This window comes from Brienomyrus brachyistius, chromosome 11, assembly GCF_023856365.1.
Source record: "Brienomyrus brachyistius isolate T26 chromosome 11, BBRACH_0.4, whole genome shotgun sequence".
NCBI lineage: Eukaryota > Metazoa > Chordata > Actinopteri > Osteoglossiformes > Mormyridae > Brienomyrus > Brienomyrus brachyistius.
Genome location: NC_064543.1, coordinates 16,166,734 through 16,186,184, shown reverse-complemented (window position 1 = coordinate 16,186,184; position 19,451 = coordinate 16,166,734). Strand labels below are relative to the sequence as shown.

General features: G+C 53.5%; 1 protein-coding gene across 1 annotated transcript in view; it reads left to right on the top strand.

The window, feature by feature from the left end:
* zfhx3b (zinc finger homeobox 3b) overlaps nucleotides 1-19,451 on the top strand; it is a 127,902-nt gene that overhangs the window by 43,874 nt on the left and 64,577 nt on the right. Inside the window, 9 exon segments of the mRNA XM_049029980.1 lie at nucleotides 37-705; nucleotides 708-1,242; nucleotides 1,245-1,538; nucleotides 1,541-1,709; nucleotides 1,711-1,957; nucleotides 1,959-2,282; nucleotides 2,285-2,794; nucleotides 2,796-3,159; nucleotides 5,932-6,428. Coding sequence (XP_048885937.1) covers nucleotides 73-705; nucleotides 708-1,242; nucleotides 1,245-1,538; nucleotides 1,541-1,709; nucleotides 1,711-1,957; nucleotides 1,959-2,282; nucleotides 2,285-2,794; nucleotides 2,796-3,159; nucleotides 5,932-6,428 — 3,573 coding nt within the window. The 5' untranslated portion in view covers nucleotides 37-72.

The window sequence follows — 19,451 nt, the reverse complement described above, 5'->3', positions numbered from 1 at the left end:
TCTGATCCCACATTTTGGTTTCTGTCTCCATCTCAGGCCTGGATGCGATGAACGCCTCACGTAGGCATCAGCATGGAAAGCTGTGAGTCTCCCGTGATTTCTGGGACAGACGATGGGCTCACCGCCACCACCTCTCAGCAGGAGCAGCGGCCTCCCCAACCCTGGAACAATCTCTCTAAAGCTCAAGTCTCTCCCAGCGGCCAGCCCCCTTCCCTGGAGCCCCTGTCCCTGTCTGTGACCTTCTCCCCCCAGCTCCAGGCTCCCGGCGACCCTCCACAGGGGGTGAGGCAGAAAAAGCAGCAGCAGACGTGTAACTCGCCCTCACCCCCCGGCGACAGTTCGGTGGGAGGGCAGCAGTCGAGAAGGAAGGGGTTACACGAGGAGGAAGAGGAGGAGGAAGAGGAAGGAGGCAGCTGCCTGGAGGAGGAGGACTTGGAGGACATGGAGATCGGCAGCTGCTTCCCAAGTCTGCAGGCCTTCCCGGGCGTGGCCCTGCCTTCCGGGGGCGGGGCCATGCCCACCCTCCTGCGGCAGCGCCGGGTGAGGCAGAGGGATCCCGCTGACAGCGGCAGCGAGGAGGGAGAGGAGGAGGAGGAGGAGGAGAGCAGCGATGTGGAGAACCTAGCTGGAGAGATTGTGTACCAGCCTGACGGCTCGGCCTACATCGTGGAGAGCCTCAGCCAGCTGATCCAAAGTGGGGGGGGCGCGGGTGCCAGGTCAGCTCCCCCATAAACTCGGCCCCCGGTGTGGGGAAGCCAGGCGAGCCGGCCTGCACGTCCCCCTCGGTCTACCCTCAAATCATCAACACGTTCCACATAGCCTCGTCTTTCGGCAAGTGGTTCGGCGCCCCAGACCAAGGATTCCCCAGTACCTCAACCCTGGCGGGCCTGAGCCCCGTCCTGCACAGTTTCCGCGTCTTTGACGTGCGGCACAAAAGCAACAAGGATTACCTGAACAGCGACGGTTCGGCTAAGAAGTCCTGCGTGTCCAAAGATGTTCCCAACAATGTGGATTTCTCCAAATTCGACGGGCTGGCCCTGTACGGCAAAGGGAAGCCCATCCTCATGTGTTTCCTCTGCAAGCTGTCCTTCGGCTACACGCGGTCCTTCGTCACGCACGCCGTGCATGACCACCGCATGACGCTCACCGAGGACGAGCGGCGGCTCCTGGGCCACAAGCACGCCTCGGCCATCATCCAAGGCATCGGGAAGGACAAGGAGCCCCTCATCAGCTTCCTGGAACCAAAAATAAGAGCTCCCCCACACCGCCCACGCTACTGCCCATCGCTTCTGGACAGAGTTTCTATGGCACGTTCAGCGGGGTTCACTTAGATACCGGGGGCAGCAATGGTGGTGGCGGGGCTGGGGGGGCAGAGGCCCTTCTTAAGGACTCGGATTCAGACCTCCAGCAAAGTCTACCGGGCACCCTCCTGAAGCTGGGGGGGCTGGGCAGCCCTAAGCCGCCCCTGCTTACCTCAGCCCCGGGTCCTGCCAAAGACCCCAGCAGCCCGGCCCAGCTGGCAGGGAGAGCAGAGGGCTCGCTGGGAAAGAAGGGACTCGTGCAGGGGAAGAGGCGCAGGGGGAGGTGGGCGAGGGCCCAGCGCTCCTGCTGAGAGGGGATGTGGGCTCGGAGGAGGAGGAGCTGTTGCTGGAGGAGGATGAGGAGGAGGAGGATGATGAAGAGGGGCCGGCGATGGCCTGCGGCGGTGGTTGCGGTAGTGGGCGCGGAAGTGGGGGAACTGGCTGTCTCAAACCAAAGCATTTCCAAATCTCCTTTATTAATGCCTAGTAGCGCCCCCCAGCCTTCTCCCTGCCCCTCTGCGGCCAGCCCCACAGCCAGCAGCAAGACCCCCACCTCCTCTTCAGCCCGGCCGTCGGACAGGGGGCCAGCCACAGACTGTAGGGGGAGGACTTCGGCGCCCCCCCTGAGCTTTAACTGCCAGGGCCCCAGCGTGGGCCCCGGCGACAGCAGCAGCCACGCACGACGGGCCGTCCTGTCCGTCAGCCGACGCCATCGCTGCCGCCTCCCCTCCTCCGGTCCCCCATGTCGGCGCGGACGAAAGTGCCAATGAAGACAGTGCCACAGCTCCTGAACCAAATGATAGCCCAGCTGAGGGGGAGGAGGACGGTGGGGTTCTGCTGCACCATCACCACCTCCACCACCACCATCACCACCACCTGCACCCCTCCCCCCACGCTCACGGCCACTCGCACCCCCATGCCGGCACGCCCTGCGACCTGGTTGGCGTGGGCGAGTGCCCTCAGAACCATGGTGTGGGGGGCTGGCGGGGGGCAGCGGCGTGGAATGCCCAAAGTGCGACACTGTGCTGGGCTCCTCGCGCTCCCTGGGAGGTCACATGACCATGATGCACTCGCGCAACTCCTGCAAGACGCTCAAGTGTCCCAAGTGCAACTGGCACTACAAGTACCAGCAGACGCTGGAGGCGCACATGAAGGAGAAGCACCCGGACTCGGGGGGCTCCTGCATGTACTGCAGCAGCGGCCAGAGCCACCCCCGGCTGGCGCGGGGCGAGAGCTACACCTGCGGTTACAAGCCCTTCCGCTGTGAGGTCTGCAACTACTCTACTACCACCAAGGGCAACCTGAGCATCCACATGCAGTCGGACAAGCACCTCAACAACATGCAGACGCTGCAGAATGGCGGCACTGTCAGCGCCTCTGGTGAGCAGGTGTTTGGCCACGCCCCCGGGGGTGTGGTCCCGGTGCCCTCCGCCTCCCAGGCTGCCACCCACCACTCCGCCCACCACCACCACCACACGACCCAGTCAGCAGGGGCACGTGGGTGGGGCCTGCAGCGCGCCCTCCCCCACCAAGCCAAAAAGCAAGCCCACGTGGCGCTGCGAGGTGTGCGACTACGAGACCAATGTGGCGCGTAACCTGCGCATCCACATGACCAGTGAGAAGCACATGCACAACATGATGCTGCTGCAGCAGAACGTGGCACAGATGCAGCACGGCCGCCTGGGCCTGGGGGGGCTGCCCTCCCCCTCCGAGGCGGAGCTCTACCAGTACTACCTGTCCCAGAACATGAACCTCCCTCCTGGCCTCAAGATGGACCCGTCCTCAGCTGCCGATGCCCAGTTCTTGCTTGGCGGCTTCCATCTGGACCCCAATGTAGCTGCACTGGCGCCTGCGCTGGGTGAGTCCACCATTACAGAAGCCATGATTGGCTACCGCTCCGAGGACCTGAACAGGGATTGGCTCTGTCGGGTGGCTAATGGCATTAGCGTTTAGTTCATACTTTTCTGTAACATGCTAAATGCTAATGGTGACATACCACACCCCTGTTGCTGCTGCCTGTTTTGCGGGGGGGGGGGGGGGGGGGTGCTGTTTGTGCACTCCCTGTCTGAAGTCAGGGGGTGTGGTGTGGCCAGGGTTGGGGGCTGGTGAGCGGCGGAGCGGGTCCTGGCTGCGGTTTGCGTTCTTTCTCCTGGCAGGGTTGCCAGATCTCGCTCACTGCCAGCCTGCCCCGGGCCACACCTGCCCTACTGAACTCAGCATGGCTTCCTTTGTTGCCAAAAGCAGAGAGTGAGAGGAAACCCCCACCCCCCACCGCCCCCGCCAGCTTGCGCTGTTTGAAGTGGAGACGTTTCAAACTTGCCTTCACTCTTCTCAAACTCTCTCTCTCTGCTTTTCTGAACAGAAAATAATTTTCTTGTTTTTCCATATGACACAGTGTATTAGAGCAAATCCCTGTAATCCTGCCATCGGGCTCAGGCCTGACTGTGTGTTGGATGTAGTTAGTATGAACAAATGTTTTTGTGAAAAACAACACAGTGTCACACAAAACTGGACAGTGAGGGATCTGAGTATCCTGTTGGACTTGCCAGTAGATGGCACCTAGCAGGTCCTGAGTGCATGTGAGGGGACCAGGCAATGCAGCTCCTGTGAGACAAGGGCCCAGACCCGCTGAGACAGACCTGCTCTCAGAACCTCAGAACTGCAGATCCTTCACATCCGTGTTGGAAATTGCAAGTATAAATTTGATCTTGCTCATAAGGAAGGGCTGAAGCCTCGCGAGGCTGGCTCTGCAGCGCGTGTGCAGCGGGGGGGGGGGGGGGGGGTGTTTTTCTGCGTGCCAACTACAACGCTGAAGTTTGCACAGACTTGTCTTAAACTGTCGCCAGTTCAAAAGACGCCAACGAGAATTGATTGCCGTGACTAATTCTGCCATCTGGTTCCTTTTTTCCCCGCGAAGCGATGCTTAATAAGCATGTTACCCAAGGTACTGACAAGCAGCCCGGTGTGAATTTCTGGAAGGGGCGGTGATGGCGGCGAAGGATGATCGTTCACACGCACAAGCACGGCCGTTCGTCGGCCCACTCGCGAAAGCAGTAGCACGTGTTCCTTCATGGGGGGAAAAAAGCTGCCTTTTCAAAAATATTTTTCTCTTCGAAACTGGATCCACCTTTATCACACGCGCTGCCCCCGAACCAGGCTTCCTGCCTGTATGCTTCCTGCATCGTTTTCCCCCACTATGGCTAACCCACATTTTTGTTTTCTTTTTCGACTACTCCGTCAGTGCCGGATGACAAGCCCTGACCTCGCGCTAACACGGCTGGCATCCCGCCACCCTCATCCCCTGCGGCACAGTCGCGTAGGCCGGTTTTACGAGGATCCGTGGGCCTCTGTTTATTCTGCTATCTCGCTGTGTCTCCCGTAATGGTGCTTCGACGCACTGTCCCCACCGGCAGGGTTAAACCCAGACTTCCTTTCCATCCCAGCTTACTTCTTTGTTTATTAACCTCCTAACAGGTCTGACTGTCTTAGTGGTTTGTGTTCCTTCAAGCTTCTCCACGGTCACCTGGCCGCCTCTGCGCGTCGAGGGACTGACGTGAACTCGGCCGTAATCTCGCCGGGTCCCAGGGCAACCAGGACAGACCCTGGAGGGGCAGGGCGAGCTTCATGCTAGATGTCAGTGGGATTTGGGCATGAGGGGTGCAGCAGAGGTCTGCCTCACGCTGACTATAAATACCAGGTACCGTGGCAGTAAATGAAAGCCGACTGCTGGAATTAATTTGGGGCAAAGGCGTACTGGGCTGTGAGCGCCACCCCCAGTCTGGACGCTGATAGATTAAACGTCGGCAGAACTTTCCGGCACATGCCTTCAACGCCCCTTCTTTGTTTTCACTTTTATTCACCCTGCTCACAGCCCATTATTCCACGGGATCAGTCTGTATCCGGCCCTTTCCTCCCCCCCCCCCCCCCCCGGTCGGCGGCACATGGTTGTGACATGGAGGGCGTGAGGCAGAGGATCTCAAAGTGGTTCCTCTCTCCCTTCCTTCGATTTGGAGTCAGAGGCTGGATTTCATTTGCTTGAATGTATGCATGGGAACCCTTATCGTTCTCTCGTAATAATGAAATAACCTGCTTTTTTTCCTTCTCCCCTCTCCTGTACTCCAGTCTTCTGGAGTTGATTTAGAGTAGGGCCACTGTTGCGCTTGGGTCCGAGCGGGCATGACGTGTAAATCCACGCCGCGACGGCAAGAGTTTACGTTTCCGTGAAAAGTCAAAGCTCCCTTTCTCTCAGTTCAAAGGCAGAATAATCTCGACTTAATGGAATTAGATACACAAATACACACGCGCGCGGGGTCCCCCGGGGGGGCTCTGCTGCCGGAGGACAGAATTCTCCCTGACTGCGGAGGCAAACACGACTCCCGCTGCCCTAGGTTTTGAACGTATATCAATTTACTCCCGAATTTTCCCAGGCTGGAGGGTGGGGGGGTGTAGAGATTCAGGGTAAATTTTAGCACTAAAATTGCAATGCCCCCGCACCTCCAACCAGAACCTAAATAACTCCTTATGTTGAAATAATCTAAAATAATATGTACCAGTGAAATAGATGGATCGCTTGAGAAACTGTGATGTGAAAGAAAAGTTACTGAGAAGAGTGTGTTTGGGTGTCGCCCAGTAGGCGGAGAAATGCCCATGGATGTGAGACTGGGCGGCGGTCAGCTGGTATCCGAAGAGCTGATGACCCTGGGGGAGAGCCTGTCGCAGACCAGTGACCCCTCCCTCAAGCTCTTCCAGTGCGCTGTGTGCAACCGCTTCACCACGGACAACCTGGACGTGCTGGGCCTGCACATGGGCGCGGAGCGCACGCTGCCCGAGGAGGAGTGGCGGGCCACAGTGGGCGACTCGCACCAGTGCAAGCTGTGCCGCTATACCACGCAGCTGAAGGCCAACTTCCAACTGCACTGCAAGACCGACAAGCATGTGCAGAAGTACCAGCTGGTGGCGCACATCAAGGAGGGAGGCAAGGGCAATGAGTGGCGCCTAAAGTGCGTCGCCATCGGCAACCCCGTGCACCTCAAGTGCAACGCCTGCGACTACTACACCAACAGCCTGGAGAAGCTGCGGCTGCACACCGTCAACTCGAGGCACGAGGCCAGCCTCAAGCTGTACAAGGTGAGTGAGGCTCCACCCCCTGTGACCTTTCGGCTTGTTGGTGCTTACAGGCTTAGATTTGTCTCAACACATCTTGCACAGGTATACAGTTCCAAACACAACAACAGTATTAATTATGTATGAATGGTTCTGTTACCTTCCGCCTTAAGGGTTGTGGGTTCAAATCCCATCTGCCCTCTTGGGTGGGGATGCACGGATGGATGCATGAATGGATTTATGAATCCATCCTCCGCGCATCCTAGTTAGGTTCATGGATGGCCTGAGACCTTCTCTAGGCCCGACAGGCCACAAGACTGGGGTACACCCAGTATACACACGTACCGATGCTCAGAGTGGGAACGGTACCAGTCAAAGCCCATGTGGAGCCCTAGGCAAACTGCACTGCTGGCACCGCTTGTCTGAGACCAAATAAAATTGGTCAGCTATCTGTGCCTGTTCAGAAGAAGAAGCCTTTGGTAGCCGCCTATGTCACATATTGGGTTGACAAGCAATGAGTGAGAGTTAAATATGAATAAATATCAATCCAGTAGGGCGAAGATAAACTGAAGCGAGACGGTAACCAATCAGAATGCAGTGAGGCCAGCCTGATGCAGTGATATGTACCATTGCCATGTTCCGGAGGACCCCACGGCCAGCGTCCAATCTCCAGAGGCCGTGCTGAGCAGAAGCCCCGCCTGATGGGGGGAGGGGGTATGACATGGGTGGGCGGAGCTCCAAGCTAGTGGGAGGGAGAGGAGTCCGGCTAAGTGGGAAGGAGAGGAGCGAGTGTTGAGGAAGCTGAGGAGCGGCTGCGGTCCCTCGGAGCAGGAGCCAGAATCGCTCCCGACAGTCGTATTGATTTTTGCTGGACTTGCAGCTTCACCTTCTTCTCTAATCATTCCGTAATGGCCGACGGATGAACCTGCCCTGAACAATGGCCATAAATCCAAGAGGCCTGATTCTACTCGTCCGCTTATCTGCATGCTGGGGGCCCAGGCCCGGCGCTGTGTGGGATCCCGGCACCGTGTGTGAGCACCCCCTGATGGCACGTTTAGATGCAGATCCGGTTAGGCAGGTGTAAGTAAAGATCACACACAGCTGCCGTCTGGATTTCGAGGTTTGTCGTATTCAATGTACCGCGGCTCTCCTGCCTGGGAGCGCGTCATACTGAGAGGACGCCACCTGTTGGAGGGAGCCTGTATTGCAGCAGTGAATGTGAGGCTCCTGTCCCAGATGGCCCATTAACAATAGTTGGGGGTGGGAGGGGGGATTTCGCAATGGGGCAAGCCAGTGTTGACATACTGGGGGGGGGTTCCTTCATCGCGAGTGTGAAGTTGTCGGGAGTGAGGAGAGCCGGCCTGTATTCTCCCTTCCTCCGCCTTCAAGTCCGAACCCGTTAGCCAGGATATTTACGAATACCACTGTGATTAAAATATGTAACACAAGCCCGGCAGCACGGTAGCCAGGCTGCACTGGCGGGGTGGTTTGGTCACGCCCTGAGCTGGGCTCCTTCCTGGTGGTTGGTTGGTTGGTTTGTTGGTTTGGGGGGAGGACTGTCTGGAGGATTTTCCTGCAACATGTCTAGAGACAGTGTACAGGTTTCACTGACAGGAGAGAGAGAGAGAGAGAAGTTCAGTAGTTAATGACCATCAATTCCCAAAGAAAGATCAATGCTGTAGCGTCTCCCACAGGGCGGAAACGGACACGTCCACCCTCAGGTCCATTCGCTTCGCTGCCATGCCTCCCGCCTGAGACTGTAAAGCGTCCCCCCCCCATTCATGATAACTTCTTTTTGAAGTCTAAACTCCTTAATATGACTCCTCAGTGCAGACAGCCACCAAAATCCCTTAAAGAATGCCAAGCATCCGGACGGGCATGAGACCTCGAGCCCCCGGGTGAGGAGCGGTGCCATCGCAGGGACACGGTTATCGGCATATTCTGTGCGGTGACGTCCCTGGTGGGGGGGTGACACTTGGGGCCTCTCTCCGGATCCTAATTGGTGGACACTGTCTCAGCCACAGCCCGTCTCGCACAGCGGAGGAAGGGAAACTCCCGTTTGTTTCTTCCCATGACACGGGAGTCCAGTGTCCATTACCGTTACTTTCCCTAATTCGCACGCTCTCTCTCTCAACTTTTTGGGATTGAAAATAGACTGTCAGCAGTAATGGGGGCTAAGATGTGGCAGCCCAGTGGACACTTGGGCCTGAATCGGACTGGTTCGCATTAAACAGGCCCTTTGTGTACGAGCGGCTCCGTATAAATTGGAGCCTGTAATTACTGGAATTAAAAAGGAAGGTTTAAACTGAGGGCTAAGCTGGATGGGATAATTTGAGAGTCTGTGGTATGCGACCCATATTAGGGTTTGCTAAAAATATCCCCCCGCCTATTGGAATGTTCCGACAGCCCTCACAAAGAAGTGGCTCTGTGTCCAGGGTCACTGGGACCACCATGGCAAGAAGGGACCTGTCCCCTTGTCCATCCCCATAATCCAAGTAGCCACCGAGCCACCATGGTGTGCTCTCACCAGGGAGCGTTGACCGATTAGGTGGCACAGGCAGCCGCGTAGGGCACCTGCCTCTGGTGCTGTATTTGCCGGGAGGCGGCGCTGGCAGCGAAGTGCTCCTAGGGTTCCACATGGGTGCCAACCAGCGTGGCTTCTCGCTTTTGGGATGGCCGCGTGGTCGTCATGGAGACCGATCAGGCGCCACGCAAATGTTTATCGGGCGTCCCGTTTCAACACCAGGAAAAAGCCCCATGTGAGTTTGTCCATGTTGGCGAGAGCTGGCCGCTCCGATCGGAGGCCCGACCAGGTTGGGGCCCTCGTTCCCAGGCCCTGGGTATGGGGGAAGCGGAGCGGCAGCCCGGTCTGCCGGCTACCTCCTTTGTCTCGGTTTGTCTCGGGGGCCGGTGCGGTCTGCAGTAATTGAGATTGATTGGATGTTATTTTTCCTCTTGCAAATGTAGTCCATTAGCTTGGCACATGCATAATCAGTTTAGAGTGCAGTTAACTGAATGTAATCATGTTCCTCAGCGTCTGCTCACACAAAATCCACTCCAGATGCAGCTCGGCTGGGGCAGAGCGGGGAGGAAAGTGCCGTCACTATCGCACGGGGAATCTTTACCCAGGACCCCCCCCGCACTGCCCATCCCAATCCGTGTCCAGCGCTGGCGAACAGAGCCGGAATAGTGAACGCTTCGTCCCAGGCTCAGCCTCTGTTTTCAGTCAGTTTTAAGCCCCCCCCCCCCCCCCCCCTCGTTTCTTAACTGGAGTCCCCCAACACCCACGCCGTGAACATGGATCGACTTTCCAGCATAAAAAAGCAGCATAATGTGTCTGTGGCTTCCGTGGCAAGCGGTGTAGCGCGAGACGTTATCGACGTGTGCTCGTCCATTACGGCCATAACGATAATGGCCACTCCTGTAGGCTGGGATTTGATGTATAGGTAAGACGATAACCGTAGAAAATAAGTGTCGGGCCTTCCAGGTCTGTGACTTGTTGTTGTTATTATTAAATAACAACGAAGAGTAACGTGGGGGTCGACATCGGGAAGTGTTTAACGGCCTCGCTGCTCTCGAGCCGATCGGTGGCGTTGAGGTAGCTGCTTGCACGCACACACACACACGCATGCACACACGCAAGCTTACATGCACGCACACACACAAACATGCACGCACACACACCCTCCCTAAACACACCTAACAACCATCAGCCTCGACAGTGAGTGATTGGGTTGGGGGGGTGGGGGGTGTGTCTAAGAGGGACTCTTGTTCAGACAGAGATACTCTGCTAATTAGCGTGGCTAGCCTGCAATTGCGCAGTAATAGTGCTCAGTGGGAAAAAGGTTGCTCTGATTCCTGGAAGAGCTGAGCTCTGATTTACTGGTACTCCCGTGCTAATCAGGCCCTGCCGCGGCCTTGCCGGGGCTGCCGTTCTGCGCCCCCCCCCCCCTCCTCCGGCCGCCGCCGCCACATTCGCCCAACCGCATTTAGAGTGCCACTCTAGTACTGCCCGTGTGTCATGGTGGTCTCGGGGTTTGCTGCCGCCTTCACCACGTGCCAGCGAACGTGTTTTGGGCCACCCCCGTTAAACCTGCCCCCCACCCACTGCAGTGAGGATGACTAGGCCTTGGTTGGGCAGGATGCGTCTGCGAGCTCATTGGTCCTCTGTCGCTCCTTTGAACGTTCTTCTGACGGAGGCATTGGTGCTGAAGGGGACAGGCCGGGAGAGAGAGCTTTTGGCACTAAAGCTGGGAAGCTGCTGATCCTATTATTTACTGTCTGATCAGCAGAAACCAGCAGCCGCAGTGGGGTGGGGGTGGCAGGGTCGAGCGTTTCGGGGTGAGGGGGGGCAGGGTCTTTCTCAGATGCTCCCATGGGCAGCATGTTGGTATGCCCCCCCCATTTCTCTCACTCTCCACTTCACATTCACTCTCTCCACCCTGTACTGCCAGGAACCTTTTCTAACTCCCAGATTAATAAACAGGACAAATATCTGTCACGCACAAGGCTATGCAGCACGCGAATGGCACTGGTGGGTGGTCTTGTGTTCAGTTTAGCTTAAAGGTTTAATAGCTTCAACCAACAAGGCTTAAAACTAAACAGCCTACCTGGACCAGGCTTCTCTCAGTGACGAACCCCCCCCCCCTTCTTTCCCTCTCTCTTTCTCTGTATTCATCCCTTTCGTCTTCTGTTTATGTTTGAGCGAAGTATTCACAGGCTGGTAAATCTGTAGGTCATGGGACACCTTGTGAAAAATAAACGCGGGGCCTTGTTTTGAGGGCAGCCAAAAGGTGTTTTTTTAGCCCTTGTCTCCAGTCAGCAGGGGCTCAGAAACAAAAAGGAGATTTTTAGCACCACAAGAGGGGAGCTGGACATGGCCCAGTTATATATTTGAACACGAGCTTTACTCGCGTAGTCCAGAGAAGTGTCTCTGTGTCAGCTAATCAGTGTTTTATCTCAACGCGGCTGGGTCCGGCCTGCTAACTTCAGTATTACGGACGTGTCTGTCTGCTCTGCCTGCTTGGTGCGCGTTCCACTGATAAGGAGCTTAAATCCTTGGCCTAGCCTACGAGTGAGCTAGCTAGCTCCTGTCTCGCTGCCGCCCTTCTCCCAGTCTGGAGGCTTGATGGTCAGGCTTAGATGCCTCCTCGCGGGTCGCTCTGAGACGCCGCGGCCCACATGTGACTGACCGAGCGCGACAGCTCCTCGGCGGCCAGATTAGCTGCGCGCTGCCGGATTAACAGCCTTAGCTCGCCGGCACTTCATCCCCCTCTCTGTTCAGGACATTACAGCGGGACTGGGCGGTCTATTTCAGGACACGGAGGAGCAGAAGGGGAGAAAGGCGGAGGTGGGCACTGAGGGACTCCTCTTTCTGTTTGGGTTTGGGCTGCTTAAAGAGGGTCTTGGGAAGAATAAATTCAGGCGAGCAAATGGGGTGTGAACCTGTGTAATAATTGGGACTTTGCTCTCCTCGCAAACGTGCAGCCACGGTGTATGCCAGATAATTTATTAAAATGGCCTTGTAAGCAGAAGAATATCGTATCACTATAGAAAATGTAATTCAGGCAAGAAAATAACAGATTTTGCAGTTGGAGGGAGGGGGTAAGCAGTGATCAGATGGCCGGGGTGAGTTGAGGCCTGTGTAAATGGGGGGGGGTGGGGTGCAGCTATTTTCCGGAAGTAAACATTTCAGACGTGTCCCTCCACACAGCGAAGAGAGGCCATCAAAGTATCTTATTAGTATTACCATCTGCTCTGGTCCAAGGGCGAGGACTGAGACTAGTAAATCAGCCTGTGTTTTTTTTTTTTTTTTTTTTTTTTGGACAGGGGTTGTGGTTGTGATGTTTCCCCCAGATGTAGTCTGAAGATTTCAATCCTTTGTAATTAAGTGGTCCAGTCTTTGTGTCATGTGGTTTATATTGATGGGGGGGGGGAGCAAGATTTTGCACCTTGGTTTCTCATCACAGCACTTTTTTGCCCGAGTGAGATAAAAAAAAAAAATAATAGAAAGAGTCAACGGGGTGTTGATTTAGGAGGTGAAGGCAGTCATGACCCCCTCAGGTAATTAAAGGAGCTGGTCCGGAAAGGCAGGGAAGTAAAGCAAATATTCAGCTGACAGATTTTTCAAAAAATGTCTCTTTTCTCATCTTCTCCTGCTGCCTCCTGATCCACAGAGCTGGGAGGGGGTACCTTACTGTGCGAGGTCACGTTCACCCTCGTCCCGCTGTGATGGCTGGCAGTTCCCTCTGCTTGTCCTGCATCCTTAGCTCTGTTTCTGGAGTCTGGAAACTATTTATATAATCCATCTTTCTGACCGCGTCACCACTGCAGATGTGACGAGGAGACTTTGGCTCTGTCCCCCTCCTCCCCTCATTTCTGCGAAGCTGACAGGTGTGTGTCTCTGACTGATGATGGGCCAGATGATGTAGGCAGGCGGTTCTGTACATTGTGTTGTATGAGATGCCCTTAGCATGGCCGTCCTTGGTAGTAAGACGCGCTACCTGAGTTTCTCCCCCACTTTCCCCCAGTTTCTCCCATGCTGCCGGCCATCCGCCGCCTCTCTCGCTGGAGAGTGCGCTGCTGATCCTGCGGGGGCCTCAGGACACCGCTGGAAAAAATCTCCCATGTATCCAAAGCCCTAAAATTAAGACGTGTGGAAAAGAGTCAAGTTTAGAGCATTCCCTCGAAGAGGCTATCTGTGTCACTGCTTAGGAATTTCCTTAATTTATACTTGTATGGTTGGAAAAGTCTTGTTGGAATAATTTAAACCATAAGGATGGTTTCGGCTACTGTATAAAAAATGAGTCCTCTGTATGTCATTATGCTTTGGCTATGAGAGTAGCTTGCACATCTAGTATGCAAATGGATATTTAAATTACCCTTACATAAAAATACCCACTAAAAAGAAAGACTGCATTTGTTAAAAATAAATTTTACCTTTGCAATCCCGGGTACAGTTCTAGTGTCTAATGTAGCGCTCGCTAACGTCATTTTGCAAATAAATTAGGGGAAAGATTTGACTACCACTTCATATGAAATGGCTCCCAATTCGTATTCGGACTGATGTTCTCGAGATTTTACCCTCAAGCCTCAATTAGTATCCCGTTACATCTGCTGGTCTCCGCGGCAATGGCCTTTGTCCTAGAAAGATGACAATGTACGAGCTGGAATTCCTTTACGATGTTTTTATTCTTTATTGGCACTTCATTTTAATATGCAAATCTGGCCCAGTCACATCAGATCAGGTTTACACACATATATATATCAAGCGGGATATCTGATGGAGTTGGGGCACCAGGAGGATTAAGATCTGAATTACAGAAAATCCCCCTGAACATGAAATCACCCCAAAATCTCACGATGTTCACAAGAGCTGCTATTTGCACTCTGCTCCCCTGCTGATTGCAGTTTTTAACACTCATCTTTTCTCCACATTTTTTAAGACGGAATGGGGCCTGTCGTTTAATCTCCCCCACCCCCACCCCTTATTCTTGGGCCATCTTTCTCCACTCCCCAGTTCATCAGGATGTCTGGATCTCAACGGAAAGGCGGCGAGGAATGACTGGAATCCGGCACAGGCTCAACACTCTAATTTGTGAGGACTCACCTTCGGTCATTGTCGTGCTCTCAGATAGGAGGCGCTGTGCTCGTTTTCCCTGCCTGGCTAGGTAGACAGTGTTGGGGGGGGAAATGCAGGCTTTCACAGCAAAAAAGCAGTAAACATATCTCACAGTAAAATTAAACCCTACACCTTTTCCAAAGGACTGAGTTCGAGTTTATTAAAAATGTAAATGGCCGGTCCATTTAGGGGAACCCTTTCCGTGCCTGTCCTCGTTTCGGTGTTTTCGCTCACCTGCATGTCCCCCGGTCAGTGGGTCGTGGGTGTAAACATCTTCCGTCTCTGGCCCCCGCTTCCTGGAATTACCTCAGTCACCTGCCTTCAGATACCACAGATCCCCAGTTAAGATGGGACGCGGAAAGCCATTAGCCGCCAATCACCCCCCCCCCCTCCTGGCACACTCTTGGTTACCCTACTTGCTTTGCCTCCTTCAGGGAAAGAAGTTTAATACAGTTGCTGCTCCATAGGCTTTATCTAGGATTGACTTCCTCAAAGACCTGTTCTTCCATTCTTGCTCAATAATCTATGGAATATATACAGAGGTGTCTACACCCTCCAGTCTATGTGTAACTGCTAACAAATAATTCAAGATCTGAGGAGCTTTAAAATATATATTATGACTGGATTGTTGTATAGCTGGGAAGCTCATGGGTACAGGTGTACAGATTTAGTGCCAGAACAAGCAGGGGGACCTACGTGAGTGGGGGCGTCATGCAGATCTCTGGGGTTTGGGTCTATGGACCATGTCGTCTGGAGACAGGAATGGGAGGGATTCACCCCCCCCCCCCAGGTCATTAGAAGAATATTTACCTAGTTCCCAACTTGATAGAAATGCTGTATATTAGAAGCTGATGGGGGTCAGAGGTCAGGGCTGAGGGGAGCAATTAACGTGTATGGATTAGGGAATGAATTTGGGACCATCCCATTGTCTGGGCCTCCGGCGGAAACAGGCCGCAGGCTGGAAATGGGGGAACAGGCGATGCGTATCGAGCTGAAGGGTATCGAGTGCCGTTGTGGGTGAGCGGCTCCTTAAATATGGACATGCGCTCTTTCCTGGTTGGATTTTCTCTCACAGAAAGAGCATTTTTAAAGAGTTCATTCTTCGATTGACACCTAGGGTGGGATTTTAAATGATAAAATCATAATCAGGTTTCAGCCTCCCCCCAGTATCCCTAACATGCATAAACAGACATTTAATTAAATAAACACACACTCCTGTCACTGTGACACCAGGGAACAGAGAGCCTGCCCCAGTGACCCAGTCTTGGCCCATTAGCACCTATTGTGTCAATACATATTTATATCTCAATTTTAACAGCTTATTTAAACTTGACGTTTTCTCTGGAGGTGTTATAAGTAAGGAATATGCACATAATAAGTCATTATACGTTAACCTCGCGGTCAGTTACTGTCATGTTGAATCTGGTTGACCATGGAATGGATCATTGCTGTCGGCTGTATTGCTTGACGTGTGGCGGCCATTTTGGGACAGAACACCAACTCTCCAACAGGGGGCTCCTTCTGATATCTGTGCCAATAGGAGGGGCACGGAGGGTTCGAGGCAGGCTCTCAGAGTGATGTGGGGGGGTGGGGGTGGCAAATGACCACATTGTTATTTTAACCCGCCCTTCAGGTTTATAAATATTAGTACAGCTAATTTAGCATTGAGGCAGGATTTAGGTGAGCGTGGCAGGAAGCTGCTGCTCTTGCAACACTGCCCTCAGCGCCTGCCTCGTGCCTATTTCAGTCCAGCCGATATATCACCCGCGGCATAATTGGCAAATACATTGAGTATTTAGTGGCTGACTCGCACCTATTTAAAGATCGCCTCTGCAGGCGCTCTTAATGATGCTACAGCAGCGTATATCCAAAATAACGACCGGGGGCCACATGCTGACGAGTGATCTCCCCCCCCCCCCCCCCCCCCCCCCCCCGTCTGCCACACTGGCATGTAAAGCAGGGTCTTTGCTTCCTAGCGAGCACTGAGAATTGTGCAGCTGTTTCAACTGGGCCAGCTGGTCAACACCAAATCCTGGTAGAGTTGCTTAGGAGGGTTTGCCTCCCCAAGCCTCCACCCCTCTCCAGAAGAGGGGTGACTGCTTGCTTTCTCCTAAATACTACAGGGTAGGCATTTGACTCGTCCAAGAGACAGAGGGTAGATATTAGATGGGGGGGAAAACCCTGTGAATTTCAGGTCCAGAGAGTAAAAATCCAGGCCAAGATTTCGTTGCAACCAGCTAGCTGAGTACTCTGTGACTGTACTCTCTGACTGTGACTTTTTATGCTCAGTTGGTTGGTTAAAGTAATATCCTGGGTCTGGATTTAACTTTCTGTACCTGACATTTCCACCACTGCTCCCCTCCACCCTCTGGCAAATCCAAAATTGACATTTCTCAATTCAGTTGTCATCTTTTTCTTTTGGTCACCGATGAATGGATTGTGATGACAGAGTAATGAATCATCCATCCTGATTTTGTTTGTTGTCTGGGCCCGTGATTATTGATAGACATCTCTAAATACAAGCCAATGTTAGGGACCCCTGGTGGACATAAGTGCACCGCACGGATGTTTCTTGTGGTTTTTTATGTGTGCAGATTCACAGTCCGGTTAGTGCGTCAGGGTGTTTGGTGAGCATGTGCAGGACACCCTCTGCATCCGCCAGCACGCCTGTCACTTTGGGGTTAATGAATTATTTCCCGCTGGTTGCACAGTAAGTCTCTGACTTTGCGGGCAAGAAAATATTAATTATTTATTTGATTGTCCGCATGTGCTGATTAATCAATTCGAGGGGAGATCTGTAGGATTAACTACCCTATTATTTCCGCATAAGAGCAGATAAGAGATAAGACTTTAAAATATCGCATTCCATTTATCATGTATTTTTAGTCCTGTGCTGATGAGGGCGAAATAAAAACTGAGGTGAGATTGGGTCGAACAGAAACGCCAAGGGGGGGGGCGGGGGCAACAAGAAGTACCTGAATTAAAGGGAAAAGAGAGAAAAACAAGAGTTCTGTGATAGGCAATGAAATGATGGGGAGGAAGTACTTGGCCGGGTGGTGTGCTCCTCATTTGAGAGACCTGCCTGTGCATGTCCAGGAAGCTGATTGGCTGGCGAGGGGTAGAGGGGCGGAGTATGTCCCCAGGTAATTGGCCTGTTAGCGGGCAGGTGAGCTGCCCTATTTGGTTTTAGGCAAGTCCTCAGAAACTGTAGCTAAAAACAGGCACCCCCTAGCACCCCCCCCAGATCTGAATCACCGGTAAATTTTCAGTGCGCTGACTGTTTAATGGGACCCATGTCATGTGGTAACTGCTTTGATTCTTGACGTTTCTCCATTTGTAAATACAAGGAACACTCAAAGGGACTGTGGTTACTTTACAAGCATGGCGCCTCTGGCTCTTTGGGTGGGGGGGGTTTAAGGGGGGTGAGGAGCAGGTGGTTGGCTGGTATGAATTCCGTTCATACCTCACACGGTGCCATTACCAATCCCGGCCCCCCTTCGGCCTCATCCCGCTCCTGCACCGTCAGTGGAGAGCTTCGGGAATCCGAGACGAATTTCCCTCTGTGGGAAGCATCCCTGTGAGTCACTGCTCCTGGGGTGGTGTTTGACCCCCCCTGCACCAACGGTCACCTGACCCGAATGCTCCTTGCCATCCTCCAGCACGGCATAACAGCTCCTATGACTATTTCCAGAATATCCACGACTGCAAGGTCAGCCTTGAACACGGTGCCGGCGGGCACCGCTCCAAAACATTAATAAATTAAAATTGAGAGTCGTCAGGATATAAAAGGTGCTCAAAGTGACCCTATGACCCGCTTATGTAATTCACGTTGGCGGGGATCCGCATGTCGGTGTGCTGGAGGTTGTACTGCCCTCTTCATGTCCCCTGTGGGTGGCGACACTGATCCAGGGTGGTCATCTCATCGCTCTGCTGGACTGGGCCTTTTAAGGTACAAAGCGATGGGTCCCAATTAGCTGGCCTTCTGTCTTTGATGACGATCATATCTCAGCTGTAATTACGCCGTTGTTGGAATGATGAGGGTTTAGGTTATCGATCTGCTTTCGATTGCGCTGATCAATGAGCGCTTCATTGGAAGCAAAGTTTTTCTGTTGCTAATGAGGCGATCTGGGCTGGCTGATGTCATAAGAGGGGATGGCATGCGGAGGGGGGGGGGCTAGGTGGGTGGGGGGAGTGTGACTAGAGATTTGGGGGTGGGGTGGGGATGTGAATGTGGGTTGGCGGTCTCAGAAAAAGGAAGCCTTTCTAATATATGTTTCTCTGGGACGAGGGACTGAAATCCATCGTTTGTTGAAGGTACCACCTGCGTCCATAAAAACAGCATGAAACATTTTACTTAGTCGATGATTTTATCCAAAATAATGTTAAATAATGTTTGCATTCAAACAAGGGCCCAATGGTGACATCACTCTGGCTACCCCGGGATTTGAACCGGTAACCTTCTGATCATAGCCACAGCATCAACCGCTGAGCCTCACACCGCCTCCAATGTAGTGCCAGCAAGAATTTATCTAAAATGAACTTGTCTGAGTTTAAGGCCTCCGAAGCACAAGCTGGCTTTGCAACAAAAGGAAATTACGAAGGCAAATAATTATAGGGAAAAAAATATTACAAACAAAATACGGAGGAGCAGCCCAGAGAGGCCGAGCTTTATTGGCCCAGCTCAAACCGTCTGATGCTGTTAATGTAATATGCAAATGAGCGCCTACAGGTCCGCTCCCAAAGCCTGGCCCATTAGCATTTTAAGAAGAGGCCCCCACCGTGGCCGTCTTTTGGAATGCCCGCGCCATTATCGGCCCCGTGTTAAAGAACCTGTTAAATATTTACATTGGCATGGCGCCTTGATCAGTGTGCCTAATTAGCCGGCGAGTGTACCATGGTGAGGGGGCGGGCAAATTAAGCGTTTTCCCACCTGCCAGAGCCTGCAGCCCCCACTCAGCGGCCAGCCGTTGCTTTGTAAATTTTAGAGGAAAAAAAAATAAAAAAAATTTTTTCAACCTCATTTCCCAACCCAGAGTGGAATGTGTGTATGTTCCTGGTGAAATATTCAAAAATCCTGTAGAGCGGGGGACTGGAGAGGAGGGGAGCGGAGGGCAGGGCAGTTTTCGGGACTCCCTCAGGGAGTGGTCATGGGGGTGGGGCGTTTACCATTTCCTGAAGCTCCTCCCCCCACCCTCTGCCATCACGTCGGGGCTCTCTGGCCATGCCGAGGGGGGCTTAGATGGCCCCATCAGGGATTAATGGCTTTTTGGTCGTGTTCTTGCTGCGAATTTAATTTTCAGTCGGCGTATTAATCATGGCTGGCGCTGTTAACCCCCTCGCCCCCATCTCACACGCACGCACATGCACATAAATGCCCCCGCCCCCCACGCCACAGTCCCCACTTGGCTTGATGCACTGCTTGTGGC